Source organism: Cibotium barometz, chromosome 16 (genome assembly GCF_041138505.1).
Source record: "Cibotium barometz isolate CiBa-2024 chromosome 16, ASM4113850v1, whole genome shotgun sequence".
NCBI classification, from domain to species: Eukaryota; Viridiplantae; Streptophyta; class Polypodiopsida; order Cyatheales; family Cibotiaceae; genus Cibotium; species Cibotium barometz.
In genome coordinates, this window is record NC_141061.1 from 23,878,753 (window position 1) to 23,901,688 (window position 22,936).

Below are 22,936 nucleotides of genomic sequence, written 5' to 3' on the forward strand. Positions count from 1 at the left end.
CTCTATTAGAATAATCCTTGAAAGCATGTTTGAATCCACACTTGTAACTTGTGTCTCCATATGGAATGACATTAGGGTTTGGTACTGGATATGGGGATGGGGTTGTGGCACTAGATGCGATGGTTCCATGAGGGCATTCAGCAACATGGTGCATGTCCTTACAATGGAAACATTAAAGAGGTGGCCTACATGCTATATTGTTGAGGTCCCTCGCTCTTTGTTGCACCATAGCCTCGAACAAAGAGGTGTAGTCAATGGTTGGAGTTGTTCTCGGTATCCATATGAATCATATTGCTCATATGACTCATATCTCTCCTATTTCTGGACTCTCAGAGTCCCCTGGCAAAGTTACATAGTACTATTGTATTGGCACAATTCTAGGAGAAACTGATTAGTGTGGTAATACCATGGGTGGGTATGGAATTGGTGGTGGTCTATACATGTATAAGGTTCTGATGAATGGGTGTTGGATTATGCATTAGTTGAGAAGCATTTGGTATGGGGGCAGTAGGGCTAGTGGTTACTTTGTCACCACTAGCCAGGAGCATAGGTTGTGGTGCCGGGGGTGCATAGGTTGTGGTGCTGCCAAGTCTCCCTGTGGTACCAACAATGAGTTGTTGGTACCAACAACTCATTGTGCAGTAGGGCTAGTGGTTACTTTGTCACCATTAGCCAGGAGCATAGGTTGTGGTGCTGCCAAGTCTCCATGTGCTTCCAACAATGAGTTGTGTCATGGTTCTTATGACACTGGTAATGAGAACAATATTACTATTTCCTAGGCCTTTGCATTGGACACTCCATGCTTGTATGATTTTGATGACAGATTGCACACCAAACCATATCTCTCCATGGGAATATATGTGGGTGTCGTACTTAAGGTGTTGGATTGGGGCTGGCCTTTTTGCCAACTCATCCATGTTCATGTCCTTAACTAAGACTCTAGCTAGTGCTAATTGGGCACCCTTGCCCGAAGGTAAGGATTTGGATGATGCATCCCCTATCTCTTGGTTTGGTTGGATGACTTCTACATCCTTGTCTCGGAGATTGCCTACTAGTCTATTGCCTAGTGGTGTAGCAACACTCATCATCAAAGATGTAGTACCTAGACCTGTAGTGATGGTTGTGAAGCCTCTTGCTCTTAGGATCAATCATAAATCGATTAATGAGCCATAAGCCATCTCTTTTTGCTAGTACTACATCTCATATGGAGATACTTGGTTCTAGCAATGTGTTCCCACACGGTTTCTCCCTCCTCAGGGTTCAGCTCACTTCACCACTAGGCAAGAATCCCACTATGAAAGTGTGTCTCAAGACCTCATATAGATGGCCAATACCTACTTTGCCTTCAAGGTAAAGAGTCCAAATGAGTAGATCTTGGTGGAATCATCAATTTGTCCCATGGCCCCCATGGTCTCACAAATTTGATCGAACTTCTCTAGGTGTACTGAATGGGATCTCCAATTCCATCAAATTTGGTCATCATCCTTGAGATGTGGATTGTCTTGGTTTTTCCCAACTTTGAGCCTCTAGGTGCTATGTCTCCCACAACCCCCCTTCCCGTTTTGAATGCCATCCTAAGCATATCTTCTACGTATTCATGTGGTATTGGAACATAAAAAGTACAAGACCCTTTTTTTCAAAGTATGTGATCTCTTGCCTTATGGTGTTGGTTTCCAATGGAACTTATCCTCCCCGCCAACTTGGCCTTGATGCAACTAAGGACATGTTCAGTGAATTCCCTTGTGGATCCCTTTATGATGAGGTAGTCTCTGATATTGGCTCTTTACCCTTCCTTGCTCTTTGTCCAAATGGAGAAGAACTGGTACTTAGTTCTCTAGTAAAGACACTTCTATAGTGGGCTCCTCTAGTGGAGAGAGAGACTCGTGCTTCTTTGTTAACCCCATTTTAGGTTAACTTAGCATCTCTCCATTACAAAAGAGAAATAGCACAATAAGTGTGATGAAATGACACTCTAAACGTTGTAATTATGATAACAGCTAGCTATGCCTCAAAACTATGTAACTTATAAGCTTCTAGTTCATCTTTCATTAAGTTTTAGGCACCCAAGTGTGATGAAATGACACTCTAAATGTTGTAATTATGATAACAGCTAGCTATGCCTCAAAACTATGTAACTTATAAGCTTCTAGTTCATCTTTCATTAAGTTTTAGGCACCCAAGTGTGAATAAGGTGCACTTGTATAAATAACATTATTATCACAATGCAAGACAATCCCCCTTTGTGCCAATTGAGTCTAGTATTATCTCCTTACTCTCTTGTGTGTCTATGATGTGAGAGAGAGAGTTGAGAGGAGAGAGAGCTACATTCTTGGTGCATGTTCCTCTTATGCTTGTGTGTACGGTGTGAGAGTTGAGAGGAGTGAGTGACCTCATGTTAACAGCTTGAGGAGGAGGCAAGAGATTGGTGCTGGTTACCACTAGAAAATCTTCCTACCGAAAGCTTAGATACCGACAAGTTTCCCACAATAAGTTAAGGTAAGCCTTATATCCATTGCACTAGGAGAGGAATAGTGTGGCGCCATTGGCAAGGAACCACTAGTCTTCTTTTACTCTATTTGCACTCCTTGTCATCTTCTTACATCCCTTTTCCATTAATATGGTTGTTTAAAGTTGTCGTGTGATTGGTAGACAAGAGAATAAGATGTGGATAAGGTTGTGAAGAAAGAAGGAAAAAGAGATAAAGAAACGCTATTTTGCATTATTTTAGAATTTGAAGTTGTTATTTGTATTGTTTGAGAGTTAGGAAAGCAACAAAACAAGCATTTCAACACTTGCATGGTGAGAAGTCCATAATCATTCACGAGATAGGGAACACCCATTTGCTGCATTTCTCTTTAATCTTGATAAATTTTAAAAATAAAAAGATCCATTGATTCCATTGCTTGATGTCATTTGTATATTCATGTTGCAAAGGAACAATGTGAAAAATTTGAACTGGAAAAATTAAGGTTTGCACCCCCTAATTAATTTCTAGTTGATGCCCACGAAATCACGCCACCGTGATTCTGCAATCTGTAAAATCACGGGCCGTGATTTTCGATCACAATGTGATTTTCTAACAAATCCATCTGTTTTGTAATTTTTGAGATTACGCATTAAAAATGCCTTATCTCTGATAGATTACATCTTATTCGATTATGATCACAGATCACGAATCACGGTCTGTGATTATGGATCATGCCTATGTGGCTGCCATGTCATAAATCACGATTGAAAATCATGGTCCGTGGTGATCATTGATCATGCCATATTTGCCACATCACTAACATGGTGACAAAACTTAATAATTTGATAAGGTAGACATCTGAAAAAGTTACCAAGGTTATCAGGGAACTCATTTGAACAATCTTTGGATTGGTTTAGGTGAAGACCATCGCCGTGCAATGAATTTCAATCCTGCAAAATCATGTCAACTGATATCTTCAAAATAAACATGAGAAGTGCTCAGGGATGTTTTAAGGAACTTCCTGACACTAGGGGGAGTTGTGACCAGCTGAGAATAATTAGTATTTTTGACGTGATTTCTATCGCATGATCAACCCATCATTTATGATCAACCCATCATTTATGATCACGATTGTGATTCTACAGAAACATGTCATTTGCAAACCTAATAATTCCAAGTGTGTGCAAATAAAAAAATTTGACTGGTTAAAACCATTTCATGCACTGAAGGTCGGGAAGGCTTGTTGGTGCCGACATCGCCCCAGACAATAGTGCATTTAACAAACTAAGATCCTCCTACCATAGAAGCTAGGGATGGCTCGCACAGCCAACACATAAAGGAGTGTGTTGCCTTTGCACTTACTGAATTATTTTGAATCATCAAGTAGTGAGGAATCCATCGAGAATCTTCTTAATGAGGAAGTGGCGAGGGAGAAGGGCACTTCTTCTCCAACACTGTCTGGAGGATTCATAGGCTTAGCCCAAGGAATCTTAGGATATAGACATGTGCCTAAAAGGGAATCTCTACAGGTTGCCAAGGGACAACCATTGACAAGAACTGAGCATTGAAAGACCCAGAAGTACATGGAAACAACTAAGGGAGATGCCATAGCTAGGGATGAGCAATCCTCAACCTGTGTATAGTATACTACAAGAGTATACTACAAGAATACGAAGGGATCTTATAAGTTCCCAAAGAATGGGGGCAATATACTTCCCCACTTCCAGAGAACTAGAGATCGAGGAAAGAATGAGAGAAGCATAAGACCAACTCAAAAGGCTTGAATAGGAGAAGACTAGCTTAGATTTCCATTAGGGAGTGGGCTGGGAGATGTGCTTTGGTGGATATGGAAATGCATGGAAAAGATTCTTCTAGTCTCCGAGAATTGAGGCACGAAGAGAACTTGGTCGCACACGAGGCAGTGCTAGGGAGGTTGAATAGGCAATGGAGGAGGGTATGCCACCTCTAGAGCCTATTCCAAAGGAGCCTCGAGATGACCTAGCCACTCTCGCAGCACCTCTCTCAAGGAACAAAGAACAAAGCTGAGGTAGATGCAATGTTAAGAATCCCAAGGTTCCAGGATTACATGAGAGGCATGTTGTTATAAGAGAAGGAATCCTAGGAGAAGCGGTCTTAGGGATGATGGTGTAAACCAAAACGTAGAATATATTTATTTAAAACCTTATAAAGCATAGCTCTCAATCTTTTTTTTAAAGCGCAAATCATTTATTGTTATGCAGCACAGTCCGCCGGTCGCCGCCAATCTTCATGGCATTAAGAGAAGAGAGAAAAAATATGTCCGAAGCCTTCTAAATTTTCTTGGCCATGATTTTGAAGAAAGAAAATATAAAATTTTTGTTCTCCAAGATCAATTTTCAGAATTTTCTCTCAAAGAGCTTATTTCTCTATAAATTAGCTCTTGATGAATTATACACTGTCCATTATAGATTGCTTCCTCCCTCAGTGGTTTAGCAATTGGAAAGCTAAGTCCATTATAGAGAACTTTCTCCCTCAATGGTTTAGCAATTGGAAGGCTAAGCAGGATTGGCTATCAATTTTGAAACCCATCCATATACAGACAGATCACAAAACAAAGAGGTCAAGAATTCAACAAAACCGCTTTTCAATTTTGAGAGAGGTTTCATGGTTTTCTCAGAATGATTTACCACCTAATTTTACCCTTTGGGCAATAGATTTATGGAAATTGGTTACCCAATGGTTAAAGACAAGCTTACTTTGAAGACAAGCTTACTTTCAACCATACATAGACATAGCTTCTTTTGCCCAAAGGTTTTTCATACCTTCTCTTCTTTACCTCTTGGATTTTTGGATGAATTGTGTCCTTGTCCAAAGTCTACTCTTGCTGCTGCAGATTCTACTCTTACCGTGCAAGTATATTTGAATTTTTTGAAAAGCCTTCAAATTGCTTCAAGCCAATAGCCTTTGAGAAAAATCAATTTCTTGATTTTTCTTCAACTCTCCATGACCCAAATTCAATTCTTGAATTTGCCATGCTCTGATACCACTGCTACAGGACCATGGTACATGTGTTAAGAAAACGTGGTGCTTATGCTAGATCAAGTTGAGTGGAGGAGAGAGACTCAAAAAATACAAGAACAAATCTTGTTTATTAAGTTGCTTAAGCATACAACTTGGCCTTTGCCCACACAAATGCCTTCTAGCTTTGCCTTTAAAAGGTGAGCTAGTGGACCATAAGTCCAATCACACACACACACACCCTTCTCCTACCCTTTTACATGACCTTAGTCTTTTAATACCCCCCCTCAATACCAACTATGAAAAAAATTGGAATAGGTGGTATTGGACATAGGTTGCCTTTATAACATTAGGCGTACAAGGTTAGGAATATAGGTGTTGTTACATTTGAGATTTAAAACAATTTCTCAGTGGAGTTAGAGGCTGATGCAAAGTTAGCCTCCTCTGACTCTTTGTTAGGACATTTAGAAGTGATATGCCCCGTATGTTTACACTTGTTATATTTCATCTTGTTGGGTTATTTGTTCCAACAATTATTTGCCAAATGACCCACCTTTTTGCAATGGACACACCTTACTTTGCTCACTTGATATGATAAAGCTTGTTCGATATTCAATGGAGTCGATGTATTTGAAGATTCACCTCCTTCCTTTGGCCTCTTTTCTTCGTCACTCAAGACAAGATTGAATGACTCCTTCAAGGGTGGGATTAGGTATGTTCTTCAAGGTGGTGACTAAGGTGGGATACACCTTCTTGACTGCTTTTAACAAAATAGCCACTGCATCATCTTCATCCATTCTTGCATTCATTGATGCAAGTTGAGCCCTAAGGCCCTTCAAATGAGAGATAAAGGCCGTCTCCCTCTTTGAGCTCCAAGCTGAAAAATTTAATTTTAAGTGAGATCTTGGAATTCTTACCACCACGAGCTCCATAGAGCTTGTCAAGCTCATCCCATTTCTCCTTTGCAGCAGCAACAGGCAGCAGTTGGAAGCTGGTCCACATGGTGAATAAGAGCCTCATCAAGATGGAGCATGATGATGGCTTGTGCCCTCTCATCATCTTCAATATCTTCAGCCTTAGTTTGATCAATAACCTTAGTGCCGGAGATGAATGGCCAAAAACCTTTGGACATCATCTTGTACTTGACAAGAACTTGCCAAGTGTGGAAGCCCTCTCCTAAGAACTTCTTAATTTGGGTGTTTTCCTTTGACATTGGGTATTGAAGGGGGGCTAAAGAGTGTAATGGGCTGATTTATGAAGAAGAAAACCAGAAAATTTGTGATGTTTTGGCTTAAGTAGAAAGAGAATGGCTTATGAGAGTGCAACAACCCTTAATCAAGCCAAGGATGTTACAGCTTATGGTTTAGCACTTAGGGTTTGTGCCCAACCACTAATTCTGATGGAGATGAGCTTCATTAGTGTCAAAGAACACTTTCTTTGATGATTAAGATCACCGTTTTGTTAGTGTTTAGCAACACTGTTAGTGCTTAAGGGCACATTTTTAGCGTCTAATGATACTTGCATTGGTGATTAGATTCACCATTAGTGTTTAAGAACACTCTTAGTATTTAGAAACACTCTAAAATGGCTCCCCTTTGCTGGATTAGTTATATCATTAGTATTAATTAACACTATTAGTATTTATGAACAATATTATCAAGCTTTTGAAGAAGCTTTCATGGAAAAAACAGGAGCAGCCTAGTCTTTTGCTTCTAGCACGCACGACGAGCAGCCATTGAGACTGATTTCTTGGTTGTAGAACCTTGAGGCTTAGGGCTTCAAAAGCCCTAAGCTAATGTGGCTTATAGTTGCACACAGCAAGCGTATAGCTGTACAAACTCCAGCACTGCAAAACTGTGCGTCGGCCTACTCAGAACACTATGGCACGGCTGAGAGAGGAGAAAACCTTCAATTGATTGTATGTTCTTGAGCGCCCGGTGATGTGCTTCATCTTCCTAGTTAGAAGCAAGCCAAGACATGGCCTCCACAAGCAGCTGGAAGGCCACTGGCTAGGGGTACATCTCCACAAGTAGTGAGTTATGGATAACCTAGTCTACACCACACAAAATCTGACCTAATCTACCCAAGCTCTAGATACCATGTTAAGAAAATGTGGTGCTTATGCTAGATCAAGGAGTGGAGGAGAGAGGCCCAAAAAATACAAGAACAAATCTTGTTTATTAAGTTTCTTATGCATATAACTTGGCCTTAGGGAGAACTATTAGCTAAACCTTCTACACAAACGATGAAAAGGAGAAGAAGAGAAAAAGAAAATGGGACGAGGAGACTCTACAGTGGTAATTCAGGATGGTTTGATTGAGGGAACGGTCAAAACTGCATCCACCTAGTCAAGCCAAGAAAAGGTAGTGACAAGAAAAAAAGAATAACATGGAAGGAAACCAAACCAAACCAATTGAAGAACCCCAGACACTGAGGGGAGTAGGTGAATACCCAAATGCTTAGAAAGAGATCAAAAATCTAGAGGCCGCATGAGCCTTAGTCCAAGAAAGTCAAAACATTTTTGAGGGAAAATTGTTGGCTAGTCGTACTATTGAAACAGCCTCTATCCTGGGTAGTAGGTGAATACCCAAATGCTTAGAAAGAGATCAAAAATCTAGAGGGGCCACACGAGCCTTAGTCCGAGAAAGTCAAAACATTTTTGAGGGAAAGTTGTTGGCTAGTCGTACTATTGAAACAGTCTATCTTGGGTAAAAATCCACGAGGGAAGACAAATAGTTGAACGTGTCGGAGACTATTCTAGAAGGTAATAAGGGTGATACCGAATCAAAAGAAGAAGAAAGAAGTGACCTATTCTCTAAGATGCACAATGGCTAAGATACATTGAAGCCACTAAAAATCATGAGGAATTCTCTAAGAATTGGGATGAGTTAAGCCAGGTACGTTACAAACATTGCAAGAGCCAGAAGTAAGCCAAGTCCCTCCTAAGATCACAAGATTAGCAAAAAGAAGGAAACAATACAAAGCCTTGGCTAATGCAAAACGAGAAGTGAAAAGATATTTGGTAGGAAAGGAGAAGAATGATGAGGAGACATATTTGCAGAAGGTTCCAAGCCATTTTAAATCCTTTGATGTTGATAAAAGAAAATTACTTCACCTAAGGGCACAACGTTCAAAGGGTGATCTAACCGGAACCTCATTTGATGGACCTACAGAGGTAAAAGGAGGTCGCTATTGCAAATCCTAGTGAGGACCCCAAACCAGTCTTCTTCATTGACACAGACCTACATGAGAAAGAGGCATTGATAACTCTTTTAAACGAGTTCAAGGACTTATTTTCTTTGAGCTATAAAGACATAAAGGGAGTGCCGCCATAAGTGGTAAAGCACACCATCCCTATCATGGAAGGTTCAAGGCCAATCAAGTAGCATCCGTACCAAATGAATCCAAAATACTCAGGAATTGTAAAGGAAGAAATTGATAAAGTGGGTGCTATGGATTTCATTTGCAAAATTGAGCACACGGATTAGGTATCACCAATTATGATTGTGTTAACAATCACCAATTGTGATTGTGTTAACAATCCTAATATGGGATTGATCATGGTGATAGACATAGATTAAGCAATATAATTAAGGTGGATCATACCACACTAAGAACTCCATAACTAGAGAGAGAGAGAGAGATTACACACTCAACACTCAATTCTATTGCTTATCACCAATGAACCATACAATGATTTAGGCCCTCTAGCCTTATCCCACTTTACATGTCATCATCCATGTGGCACTCCCTTTTCCACTTCTTTGGTCAACACTCACACATCATACATGTGGCATTCTTATCTTACCACAATATCTTGCACCTCTAGGGTGTGTTCACACACTTAACCAAATAACCCATTCATTTTACATTGCACGTTTCAACACCCCTCCTCAATGTAAACTTGGGTGTGTGCATACAATCTCACCATTCAATTTGATCGACTCACCTCTCATCCCATCAATTTGGCATTGCCAATCTCAACTCTCCCCCTCAATGCAAATTGGAGTGTTCCAACAAGTGTGTATGCATGTGCCTAGCGAACCTAGACACAAAGTCTATTTTGTCTCCATTTTGAGCTGACTCGCTCACAGGAGAACCACTGAGTCTGATTTGAACATAGAAGTTCGGGTGGGAACAAACCCATAAAGTGCGACGCCCATGCATGCACAACTCAACACACACCACAAATACATCCATTTGAGCACCCGTGGGCTCGGTCAGGGGACCCTCATAAGTTGGGTGAGAAAATACAATCCTTTTTATGCATGCAAGCAAGGACAAGGCACCCACAAAATCCAATTGGTCAAAAAATCACACGACTTTTGCAAAGTCAATATTTGCCTTTTCTTACAAGGTGCTAGGGAAAGACGAAATTACATGTATAAAACAGGACTCTTCTGGTAAACAAATTTTGTCTTCCATGGACAAAAACATGGAGTCTACTCGATGTATCTCATACCTACACATAGGCACCACAAATCTCAAGTTGCCTTCACCCATCACGGACATCGTGGTGCATGATGCCCAAAACATACTTTTTTGTAAAAGCTCAAAACACATGCATGGGAACACCCCTTGGCTAAGTTTTTTTTTAATTATTTAAATTGAACTTTTGATGGCTTTTGCATCGCCAGCATTTTAACTACGCTGCGTATTCTGTCTGCTACATGCCAAATGCCAGCACTCGGCTCTGATTATATGCAATGTTTTTTACTCCGTCTCTGTTGATTCAAGGTTTTAATTGCCTTCTTTGATTTGTGAGCCGCTTTTATGTTATACCGGTTGCTCTCGTAGCTTTTCTTTTTCATCCAACAATGGTGATATGGCCATCAATGATATGCAGCCTCCTTTTGCTCTACAACCACCAATTTTGGCCACTACAAGCTCTACACTACTCATGCCTTTGCTTGTTGCATGCTTCTTCAAGGGGGCCTTGATTTAGTCTCTCATTGGAGACCACAAGGTGCCAAACATGTGAAAGTCCAAATGCCTCCACTCTTTGCCCATCTTCTATGAGCAACACACAAGTGCATCCTCCTCTTGATGCACACATGGACTCCCAAATGAGCCCATAAACTTGCATGTCCCCGCAGCCAAGCAACCATGCATTTTCAACGTCTTTCCCCAATTGCAACAAAGAACCATACATCACTAAAAGCAACCCTTCATTGAACATTGAGCATCCTCCCATGCTCAACACCAAAACATTGAGGCAAAGATTCACAAAACCAACCTTCTTTGTTACAATTACAATTTGCATCTTTTTTGAGGATAAGGCAGCTTCCAAGACTTCATCTTTGCTGAAATCTCCATTTTCATCTTCCATGGGTAGCTTCAAGATCTCCAAATCTTCATGAGCATCTTCCAAGACTCCAAATGCAATCCATAATGATGAGTGTGCATAATGTTTTTCATAATAAACTAAAAATAATGATTAATCCAATAAACACATAACCAAGAAAACGATACATAAATATTTACCATGACCAAGAGCCCATCCAAGCTTTAATACCATGTTAAACAATCCTAAAATGGGATTGATCATGGTGATAGACATAGATTAAGTAACATAATTAAGGTGGATTAAACCACACTAAGAACTACATAACAAGAGAGAGAAAGATTGCACACTCAACACTCAATTCTATTGCTTATCACTAATGAACCATACAATGATATAGGCCCTCTAGCCTTATCCCACTTTACATGTCAGGATTGATCATGGTGATAGACATAGATTAAGTAACATAATTAAGGTGGATTAAACCACACTAAGAACTACATAACAAGAGAGAGAAAGATTGCACACTCAACACTCAATTCTATTGCTTATCACTAATGAACCATACAATGATATAGGCCCTCTAGCCTTATCCCACTTTACATGTCATCATCCATGTGGCACTCCCTTTTCCACTTCTTTGGTCAACACTCACACACCATACATATGGCATTCTTATCTTACCACAATATCTTGCACCTCTAGGGTGCATTCACACACTCAACCAAATAACCCATTCATTTTACATTACACATTTTAACAAATTGTACCCAAGAAAAATGGAAAGCTTCACATATGTGTTGAGATGAAGAAGGTGAATGCGGCAACCCACAAAGATCACTACATATTTTTGTACATGGAACATGTTTTGGTGGAGAGGGTGGTAGTGGGCACAGAAGCCTATAATTTTTTGGACGGGTTCTTAGGATAAAACAAAGTATCCATTGCACCGAAGGACCAACATAAAATGTTTTTCACCACGCTTTGCATATAAGGTCATACCATTTGGATTAACCAAGGCTCTTGCAACCTTCTAGAGATTAATAAGCATAGCATTTAAGGGTTACCTGTAGAAATGGTTGGAGGTGTTTATTGATGATCTCTGTGCACATTCCCAATGGTTGAAACATCTAGCTTGCTTGAAGAAGGTATGTGGAAGATGTTGATTGTATCGTATATCCCTAAACTCTTTGAAATACCAATTTTGGGTAAAGTATGGAGTGATATTGGGGCATATAGTATCCAAAAATGGGATTTTCACAGATGACAATAAGGTAAAACTCGTTTTAGAGTTGTAACCTATAAAGGAGTATAACGGTTTATGAGTCACATAGGCTATTTACTAGAGGTTCATCGTGTTCTATGCTTATATAGCAAGGCCATTATATAAGCTTTTTATTGTCTTTGAATGGATCAAAGAGTGTCAGCAAGATTACGATGAATTGAAGAAGGCATTAGCTAATGTGCCTATCTTGAGAACACCAAAATAGGATCTCATGTTCCATGTGCATATCGATGCATCAAACTTTGCAATTAGGTATGTTTTAGCATAGCCAAGAGAGTATAATTTGGATTACTCAATCTTCTTTGCAAGTCAACATCTCAATAAAGCTGAGATGAATTATACCACAACCAAAAGGGAAGGACTAGCCATGGTGTATGTGGTGAAAAAGTACAAACACTAGTTGTTGGCTAATAAGTTCATCTTCTTTGTGGATACACAAGCTTTGTTGTATCTTATCAACAAACCTTTAATGAGACTAGCAAATTAGTAGCATTGGTTGTTTTGCTACTGATAGAATTTGACTTTACTGTCACAGTAAGGAAAGGTTCACATGTACTTGTAGTGGCAAACCACACATTGAGAATGATAAAAGACTGAAAAAGAGAGAGCACACACACAAGAGAGCAAACCCTAATCCATTAATATAACCCTAACCAAAGAGGGTAACCATATCCTCTCTCACACAATGCATAATCTGTTCACACATTCACACACCAAATAACCCTATCTAATGTCCACACACTATGGCCAGCTGGACTTGGACATTTAGTGTCACACACATGCTGCTATCTACCATGCCAGCACATATCATGCCTAGCTCTAGCTGTCATCGAGCTTGTAATCTCAAAAGCCCCTCTCAAGCTCATGATGTATAGCCATAGATGAAGAAGATGAGCTTGGGTTGTCAACACTCCCCCTCAAGCTCATCATATCCATCTCTCGTACTCCAAGCCTGTCTCGGAAGTACTCAAACTTGTCCTTCCCAAGTGACTTAGTGAATATGTCAGCCACTTGCTCATCTATCTTCACATAAGACAAATCAATCTGTCCATCCAACACTTTCTCCTTGATGAAATGATAATGGACCTCTATGTGTTTGGTCCTCGCATGATAGACAGGGTTACTAGTAGCCACCTATATACTGCTCATGTTGTCACAGTGTATGACAACTCCATCATCACAATGCTAACCCAAATCACCACAAGAAGCTTTTTCAGCCACATCACCTCACATACGGCCATAGCCGCACCTCTATACTCTGCCTCTATACTAGACAAGGCAAATGTGGGTTCTTGCTACTCAATGCTAAACGCATACCCACTAGTAGATCTCCTGTCATATTGTTATGCTAAACCACACCTCCAAGAGGGAACTCTACACATTCACCTAATGGATGAGCAATGAAACACAACCGTCGTGGGGTACTTACCAATGCTTCGAGCTCGTGTCTCTTGAAGCCTTCAAGCTCGCATCATGTATGCTCCAAACTCCAAGCTCCACCTCCACACTGTCACCGTGGAGTTGCTCACACCATCACACATGCCAATCACACTCTCTCATACAAGCATAAACACACAAGCATGAGAGAGGCACAATGCTAGTCTCACTCCTCACTCTCTCACAAGTACAAAGGAAGAGCTCTCAATAACACAAAGGAGATTGTGTCCTTTCATTATTATGAGAAAATACCTTACATACAATTGGCCCTTATTCACACTTGGGCGCCCAAAACTTACTAACTAGGCCTTGGGTGGCCAATGTCTCATAATGTACAACCTTTATAGTGCCTTTACATAACACTTATTAATGTCCTCAATTGAGGATCGTGGTGTTAATCCAAATGGGATTAACATTCCCCCTTTCCTAAAGTAGGTTTTTTCCTCATAACCTGTTACCGAGGTCTGAAGACCTAGTCACCAAATTCATGGCGATAGAAATTGTGGCGAGATTGAAGTTTCGTGAGTGTGCGCGCCGGAATGCCAAATGGGACTTCCAGAACCTGGTGTCGATCATGTCTTCAAATGTTATGTGTATATAACATGGAAGACATCTTAGACGATGGTAATATAGCATTATACCTTTGTCTGATGGTCCTTGGTTCATGTCGAACTGTAGATGCTGAGCCTTATAGCCATCATAAGGTTCTCTAAGTTGGTTTATCAGGGTCTGACAAGATTTCTGAATATCTTGTCACTATTGGCTTTCATGTAGCCACCCAATGCAGATTTCTCGCTGTATGTGAGACACAGTGATAGAGGGGTTGTGCTTGTTGTCATCTACGTAGATGACCTGATCATTACGGGGGACCATGATGCAGAGATCTTTGATGTAAAGATCCTGCTTAGATAGAAGTTTGAGATGAAGGATCTAGGAGAACTGAGATATTTCTTGGGCATTGAGGTGATTAGGTCACCACATGGTATTGGATTACTGTAGACACAGTATGGCTTGGACGTGTTGTCCAAGTATGGTATGACAGGCTGTAAGCCTATCTTAGTGCCATTGGATCAGAATGGCAAGTTGAGTGCATATTCAAGAGAGATTTTGGAGGATCCTACTATGTATAGGCGCATAGTAGGAAGCTTGATCTACATGACGATCACCAAGCCAGATTTGAGCTATGCTGCTGGGTTGGTGAGTCAGTTTATGCAGGTTTCTCAAAAGCCGCATTTGGATGCATTGAGACGCATACTAAGGTATGTGAGGTCTACTTTGCATTGTGGACTATTTTATGAAACTCGGACAGAGATATGTGTACATGGGTACACAGATGTTGATTAGACTGGTAGTATCTCAGATAGAAGATCTACTAGTGGCTTCATGTTTTCTTTGGGGAGTGATGTTGTAACTTGGTGCAACAAGAAGCAGCCTATGGTTGCTCTATCCAATACCAAAGGCCGAGTACAGAGGTGCTGCTATGGCAGCATGTGAGGTAGCTTGGTTGAGAAAGCTACTTGCAGATTTGGATCTATCAGTGGATAGACAAGTTATCATTTTCTGTGACAACATTAGCAGTATACACTTGGCCAGGAACCCAGTTTTTTATGCTCGCACGAAGCATATAGAGGTTCACTACCATTTTGTCAGAGAGAAGGTTTTGGCAGGAGACGTTGACCTTGTTTATGTCAACACACAGGATCAGGTCGCTGACATCTTCACCAAAGCATTGGGTACAGAGAAGCTCCGCAGATTCAGGGCTTCGCTTGGTGTACATGAGATGAAGTTGAGCTCGAGGGGGAGTGTTGAGATATCGAGCTCATCTAGTGAGGCGGTGGACACTGATGACCCGCCTAGGGGATAGGCGCCACACTTACACCATTGGCATGGTTGGTGAGATCATGGGTGATATGCGGCCAGTGGGATGACAGGCTGTGTGACAGCCATTCTAGAGACTGACATAGTTATAGCGCCAGCTCATTTAGTTAGGTTCACATTATAGAGAACCCTAGTATGTATTTGGTTGAGTACCTTTTCATATTGTGTGTACTCTTATCTTTGTATATGGTGTGTTGAATGTTGTGTGAAGAAGAAGAAGATTTTTAGCCTCTCACTTTGTCTGTTCTCTTTTAGGGTTTTGTGAGTGTGTGTGTGTGTGCTTGCAAGAGCTCAAGCTCTCTTCTCCCCTGCAGCTTTTCATAAATCGCATGTAGTAGCCTACATGTACACTCAAATATGGTGAGAAGCTTGTATAAGGGACGTGCAATCTCAATATAGAAGATGATAAATCGCCTGTAATAACCTACATGGTCCATAAACCTTTGGACTCCCTTGTAGATTGTTGGTGGGGGTAATTCTAAGATAATTTTGATTTTGCTCTTGTTTATGGAAATCCTATTTTTGGACACTATATGTCCTAAGATGACTCCGTGTTTAACCCAAAATTGGCATTTGAACGGGTTTAGAGATATACGATAAAGTCTGCATCGTTCAAGTACCTTTCATAAAAGTAGGATAAATGCTCTGTACATGACAAATGAATGCATAAATCATCTAAGAAAGCTTCCAAGAACTTCCTTAGAAAATCCTTAAATTCAGTATTCATGGGTTTTTGAAATGTGGCTTATGCGTTGGTTAGGCCAAATAGCATAACACAGTAGGCATACATGTCGTCTTCAATAACAAAAGTAGTTTAAGCTTGATCCTTATGGGCAATAGAGATCTTTTTATAGCCTGAGTAACCATCTAGAAAGTTATAGGCCTCCTTTCCAGCGGCTCGTTCAAGCGCATATTTTGAATATGGTAAGGGGTAGTCATCTCTACTCATGGCAGCATTCACTTTCTTGAGATCAACACACACTTGAAGTTTTCCATTTTTTTGGCACAATTACAATGGATGAAACCCAGTCTGAGTGTTCAATCTCATAGAATCCGCACTCAATGAGTTTGTCAATCTCTTCTTTCACAATTTTGGCATATTTAGGATTCATTGGATAAGGTCATTGATGGATGGGTTTTGCATTTGGTACCATGGGGATTGTGTGCTTCACAGCCTTAGTAGGTACTCCCTTCATCATGGTAAGTCCATGCAAAGTAATACTTATGTTCCTTGAGGAGGTCAATGAGTTCAGCTTTCTGACTCAAAGTGATGAGGTCTTTTTCTATAAAGACTGGCTTAGGGTCGTTCCTAGGTTCAACCAGGTCTACTTCCTTTACTTTAGCTAGACCATCATAGACTCCTTCTACCTCACTTGTTAGTTTTCGTGTGGCAGTATCAAACACTAACTTGTGATCCCCAACAATTGTAAAAGATTTATAGTGCTCTGAGATAGGGTGCAAGTTAGGTGTTGGCTTTTGATTTTCTTCAGCTACCTTAGCTGCAGCTTCTGCTTCCTTCTCTTTTTGGGCGAAGTATTTATTCTTGTTTTGCCTATTAGAATGATTAAGCTTTGGTTCATCGGTGATATCTATTTTGGATATCAACTCAACGGCGGGAGGAGGGTTGCAATACATAACTTTTTGTAATTCTCCTCCTCCCCAATCATCAATAAACTTGCGCGATGTGCATCGACGAATGCACCAATATATTGTAGCCATTGGACAGTAGTTGTCTTCTCTTGCAACCTTGTATGCTGATTGGCCACATAGCATTTACATCTTTGCCATTTTTTTAAAGGTACTCTTTGGTTTTTTGAGGAACCTCATCCCTTTCTTTCGATTGGGATTTAGTATCAGATTCATAGCTACTCCTTGCAATTTCGGTTTCACTTCCCATGGTATCTAAGGAGTTGGTGTCACTTGCGATGTCTGTTTTAGACTCCTCACCACCATTGGTGCTTGTGTTAGAGTCATCCCATGTGGACTCAAGTTCACTATAACCAATCCCTTTGACATCAGAATGCAGAGCATGAATCATTCCTAATGGCACAACCTTGGGGAGCTCTTCACCATCAGGTGTAACCCATGTAGATTCTTTGGTTTCCCAACTATCGATTGTAGCCATCATACTAGGGTGTACAGTATCTAAGATTCTCACTTATTTTAGTAACTAAATCACAAAGTTCTTGGACTTGCTCAATCTCCTTCTGAGTGTCAAGATAAGAGCCCAATTTCATCATGTGTGATTTAATTTCAATTACAGGTTTCCTTGGGGTCTCCTTTCTTGTGTTTGTAATTTTAGGTGGGATGTCCGTGACAAGTTCAGAATCGGCCCTTGTGTCTAAGGAGTCCAAGCCCTCTGCCGAGTCCCTAATGAAGATTGGCTCTTGAGGTGTTCCCAGATCTATCTTTTTGGTCTCTTTTGTTTTCCTATTCTTAATCAACTTTTTTCTCCTATGGCGTCTCTTATTCTTAGACTCTGCTACTATCGAGGCCACAGATTGTTACTTAAGAACATGTTGGTTCTGAGCTTAGCACGGTGAAAGGATTCAAAGGTGTGGGATCTAGCTTTTTTAAGATCTACCTTTGTGTTTGAGTACTTACCCCAATCATGTTTAGGGGTGTGATGATGGGTCCTGTCCGTGGACTTGTCACCACAGACTTGTTGGGGCATTCTTTAATCCAATGATCTATGCCACAATGGTTATAAGTAGCTGGTGGCATGCTTGAGGGCACAGGTTGGTTGAGTAGAGGAAACTTTATAAGGCATTCCGAAACTCAATGGGAACCTTGATAGTGGTAACATGGCAGTGGTAACATTAAAGATGCATTTCTTCCTGTTACATTAATGTCCCGACCCCTTCCCATAGTAACAAGTTGGTAAACTGGCTTGACTACCCCGCTCCCATCCACTATGGCCTCATATTCTTGCTAATCAGTAGGCTCCTTGAAGCTTACTTGATTAAGAAGTGTCACACTTGGTGCAATTTGTTGTGGTTCTAAGACTGGTGGAGGTAATGGCACATTGGGTGTATTGTGCATGCCTTTTGATCGGAGTTATTGCGTGGGATGCTCAACCATTGCTTGATTTGTTATAGGACCGAGGGTTAGTGTTTGTGGTGGTGCCGACAAGGCTAGCTGTGGTCTCATTGTGTTGGCTATAGCTTGTAGACATGTTCGGCAATCTCACGCTTAAGCCACAGTTACAATTGTAACGAGCCCTTAAGATTGGACATTCGCTAGTGATATGTCCTTGACAACAAATGACCCATCAATGAAGCTCTCTTTACTGTGGGTACATGTGTACATTGTACGGAGCTTTGCTAGTCTTCATTTGCTCTTGGAGAGCTTTTGAGAACTTTGAAGTGAGGTCGAATGTAGTTGTCAGGCAGTAGACCATCTTTACCACCCTAAACATGATGAGCTCGCGCACAAAAGTGATAATGAATCTTAATGCGTTCCATTTCATGGGAGTTTTGAGTTCCTATACGTGCACTTCTACTACGGTTGTACAAGCCTCTAGTTTAAGGTGCTCCACATTGGAAACCACATAATCTGCATCCTCTTTTTCATCTTGCTCAACATGGATCAATTCTTGTGAAACATCCATATCTTGTTCTCCCATCCATATTTCCCCTATTTCTTTTTCTTTTTCTTTTTCTTGTTCCTTTTTAACTCTTTACTCCTGCTTATAGACTACTTGTTTTGTTTTTAGACTACTTATAATTTCAACTTTTGTTTTTTTATGTTTAATAACAATTTAAAAAAGAATCTGTTGAAGAACAATATAAGTACTTTTTCAATTGTAAGTCAAACTTTGGAACTTGAACTTCTCCAAAGCTTATCCTCTCCCAAGATTGCTTCAAAGACTGAACAGCTTTTCCTCTTCTAAGATTGCTTCAAAGTTGTTTGAGATTAGGTTTGTTCCCATCCTTGGCACGACTAGCCTGTGGGCTTAATACCCTTTGCTTTGGTAGCTAAATAAGACTTTAATCAGAGCACATGGAAGTAATATCTGAGTTTAATCATTGATGAGTGAGAATGACAGAAACCTCCCTCCACATTGTAAGAAAGCATCGACGAAAAACTGTGAAAGGGAGAGGCTTCTTCCATGCAGACTGGCACAAGAGGCTGTCGGTGCAACGGGTTGTGTAGGTGGTATGATGGCCTCTAATATCAAAGCAAGTTCGAGTGGCGAGGAAGGCTCTAAGGGGGCCTTCTACCACGTACTGCGCTTAGCGAAGCTGTTAAGGAAGTCACCAATATGGCAATCACTTTAGGGATCCCATCACTACAAGATATGTAGCATTTAGCACCTGCACTCCAATACAGGGATATGTAGAATTTAGCACCTGCACTGCAACTCATTCTGCATACCGCATGCTGCCATTGCATATGCACACTGCTTAGTTGGTCCAATTCTATGGTGTTGATGAAAAAGCCATGGACCACGATGGCACCACTCCGTGTGAAACTTCAGAAATACTGTAAGCAGCAAAATGATAGGCATTCTTGCGATCTATTCTTGCGATCTATTACAAGCCGGTTGTATAGCTGGTGCAAAAGGGCTGCTAGAGAGGTTGAACATGTGAAAAAGTGAAACACACTGTGAACACACTGACAAAGCAATTCCAGTATTTATGGGGTGGATGAACATGGTCTGGGCTTTCTGAGAATGCTCTGGAATCAAAACAGGCATCTCCAACTTCACGATACAATAGAGTCTCCAATACAACCTTGTGATGGACCTCAAATATTATTTCTGACACTTTTACAGCAAGCCCTTCAATACCCTCTTCTGGTGAAGCTCCAATATCAGCTGCAATGATTTTACAAATCAGCAGTCAAACACAACCTTGTGAAGCGCTCGAATATCACATGTGATGCTTATTTAAAACACGCCATAATCATAACAAAAGCATAACAGCAAATGCACAAAGACAGCCAAGGCCAAAAGGATGAAACGGTAAGTGGTACACTATGACCACATAAGGGCATGTACATGCAGCAGGCAACCACAGATTAGGGATATAGGATACTACAAAAGAGCCACACTCAGAATTCTTTGAGATAAGTCAATGCTCAAGTGTTTGCAGCCATGTTGACGTTTCTCCCGAAGAATCGACATATTTTTGCTGGTTATTAGTTCCTACAAACTTGCCCTGAGAATGTACTTAAGCACAGAAATTGAAAAACACGTCTTTGATACCATGAATGATACCTAGAACAATAGGCTCTGTATTGATGAACACTGAAATAACGTGCTCTTACTGCAACCTAACCACCATCTTATTCTTCTTTCCTGCTGACAAAAGCAGCATTCTATTGTCTATAATGTCATCTGCTTGCACAATCTTTCCTTCATCTTCTACCTTTTCATTGTTAAGGTAAAGGCCTCCCTGCTTGATAAGCCGGCGTGCGGCTGTCTTACTGGCTAACAAACCTGCAGTAACACATACATCAACCACCACAGACCCCAGAACACTTGAATGTGAAGTAGAAAACGAAGGCAAATCAGAAGCAATAGTCTCTATGGATTTCCAGTCAAGTTGTGTAGTTCCACCAGGTGCCAAAGCTGCAGTTGCTCTCACCGCTTCTTCTAAACCTTCTTCCCCGTGCACAAATCTGGTAACCTCTTCTGCCAACTTCTTTTGTGCATCGTTGGGGAGGTAGTCTGGCTTCCCCATGGCCGCCTCTAGCTGTCTAATCTCCTCAAGGCTAAGAAAAGTCAACCTTTTCAAAAATTTAATAACATCTGCATCGGGGGTTGCAAACAGATGCTGATAAAACTTGTATGGTGACAGCATCGACGCCGCCAGCCATATGGCGCCACTCTCTGATTTCCCAAATTTGGTCCCATCACTTTTGAGCAGCAGAGGGAATGTCAAACCGAAAGCCCCTTCTTGTTGCAAGATCTTCCTGATAAGGTCGGTCCCTGCCGTGATGTTTCCCCACTGGTCACTGCCTCCTATCTGGATAGAAACACCTTCATTTCTAAACAGGTGCACAAAATCATAGCCTTGCAAGAGCTGATAAGTGAACTCAGTGAAGCTCATGCCTTCTTCAGAATTCAACCTCTTCTTGACACTTTCTTTGGCCATCATGGTCCCAACCCTAGCATATTTCCCCACGTCTCTCAAGAAATGCAGCAAGCTGAAATCTTTCCACCAATCATCATTGTTCATAACAAGGGCAGGATGAGTTCTCAGGGGAAGGTTCCCCTCTTCCTCAATCTTGGGGATTTCTGCAGCATTAACCCCTGTACTCGTATCCTCAGAGGCAAGGCTAACCCTAGGAGTTTCATTTGTCTTTATGCTCTCTGATGCCCTAGAGATATCATCTGTTTTTACGTTCTCTGCTGCGCCTGAAACCCTAACTCTAGAGAATTCATCTGCCGTTATGTTCTCTGATGAATTGGAAGCTCTGATCCTGACCCTGAGAACTCGTTCTATGTTGGATCGGATGCCTAATAGATTTTTTTCAATGGTAGCTTCATCAAGGGAGGGTCGTTCTATGCTCTTACCGGATGGATCACCAACTCGGGCCGTGGCGCCTCCGAGTAGAGCAACAGGGACATGGCCGCATCTCTGGAACCACGAAAGCACGATCAATCCTAGCAGGTTTCCCAGGTGCAAGCTTTCTGCGGTGGGATCGAAGCCGCAGTACACCTTGACAGGGGCAGAAGAAGGCCTGGCGCAAAAAGACCTGATGTCCTCGTGTGTTACGGATTCGATGAGCCCCCTTTCTTCCAGAACTTCAATAACATTGCGGGATATGGCATGAGACCTTGCTGCAACAGATACCGTGCCAGCTTCTAGGGTTAGGGTTGGGGTTGATGCTGCAGCACATGCGGCAAAGCAGAACGGCGCTGACGATGAAAGCAAGAGAGAGGGGAATTGTCTCGTAGATTGTGGATGATGTAGGCGAGGTGAAGAGAAGATTTTCGAGAGGGGGGTGAGGGGCAAACGAGTGCAGCAGGACGCCATAGCCAGAAGCTCGCCCTGGCCTTACCACATGCCTTTTTTCAAATGTCCAGTGGCATAATTTATTTACGTGGAAAATAGAAAACCATATTTAATACTCAATATGTGGCACGAATGTTTTTTTTGAGCCGGGGGTATTAATCGGAATATTCGAATGGTATCAAGGATTTTCTTGTTCCGTTGCATGAGGTACACGTGTAATGCAGCGAAGGGTTTCATGATACAGAACACGTGTCAGCGCAGGGCCTGCATGCAAAACACGTGTCACAAGCATGTGTTGTTTGCGAGGACCTTCTAGGCGGAGTTCTTCGTGGCACATCGGCATGTGTGATTGCAGAGGGTTTGCTCCGACTATGGCGCTTTGTGTGGCACCTGTGTGTGTGGGAGACTCTGTTATATGCAGCTCGTTATGTGCTTTGCATGGCAGGCGTTTGTTGCCATGCCTAAGCGCATTCGAAGAAAAACAAAGGAGTTGTCACTTTCTGGGCTTCCTGGCGAACCTCCTCCTGCCAATCAGCCCTCGCAGTCCAATAAGGAGAACATGCCTCCTCAAATTGTGATGCCTCCTGAAGGTCCTGTTGGCTTGGAAAATTTGAAAGGTGTGA

General features: G+C 41.4%; 1 protein-coding gene across 1 annotated transcript; it reads right to left on the minus strand.

Moving 5' to 3' along the window:
• Positions 1–20,306: 20,306 nt before the first annotated feature.
• On the minus strand, positions 20,307–22,378 carry EMB2768 (Tyrosyl-tRNA synthetase, class Ib, bacterial/mitochondrial). Its single transcript, XM_086810349.1, has one exon. It carries the CDS (start codon positions 22,332–22,334, stop codon positions 20,616–20,618), a length of 1,719 nt encoding a protein of 572 aa, XP_086666475.1. The 5' UTR covers positions 22,335–22,378; the 3' UTR covers positions 20,307–20,615.
• Positions 22,379–22,936: the final 558 nt, after the last annotated feature.

Coding starts and splice junctions, on each gene's coding strand:
- EMB2768 (XM_086810349.1), bottom strand. CDS start 22,334: ATGGCGTCCTGCTGCACTCGTTTGCCCCTCACCCCCCTCTCGAAAATC.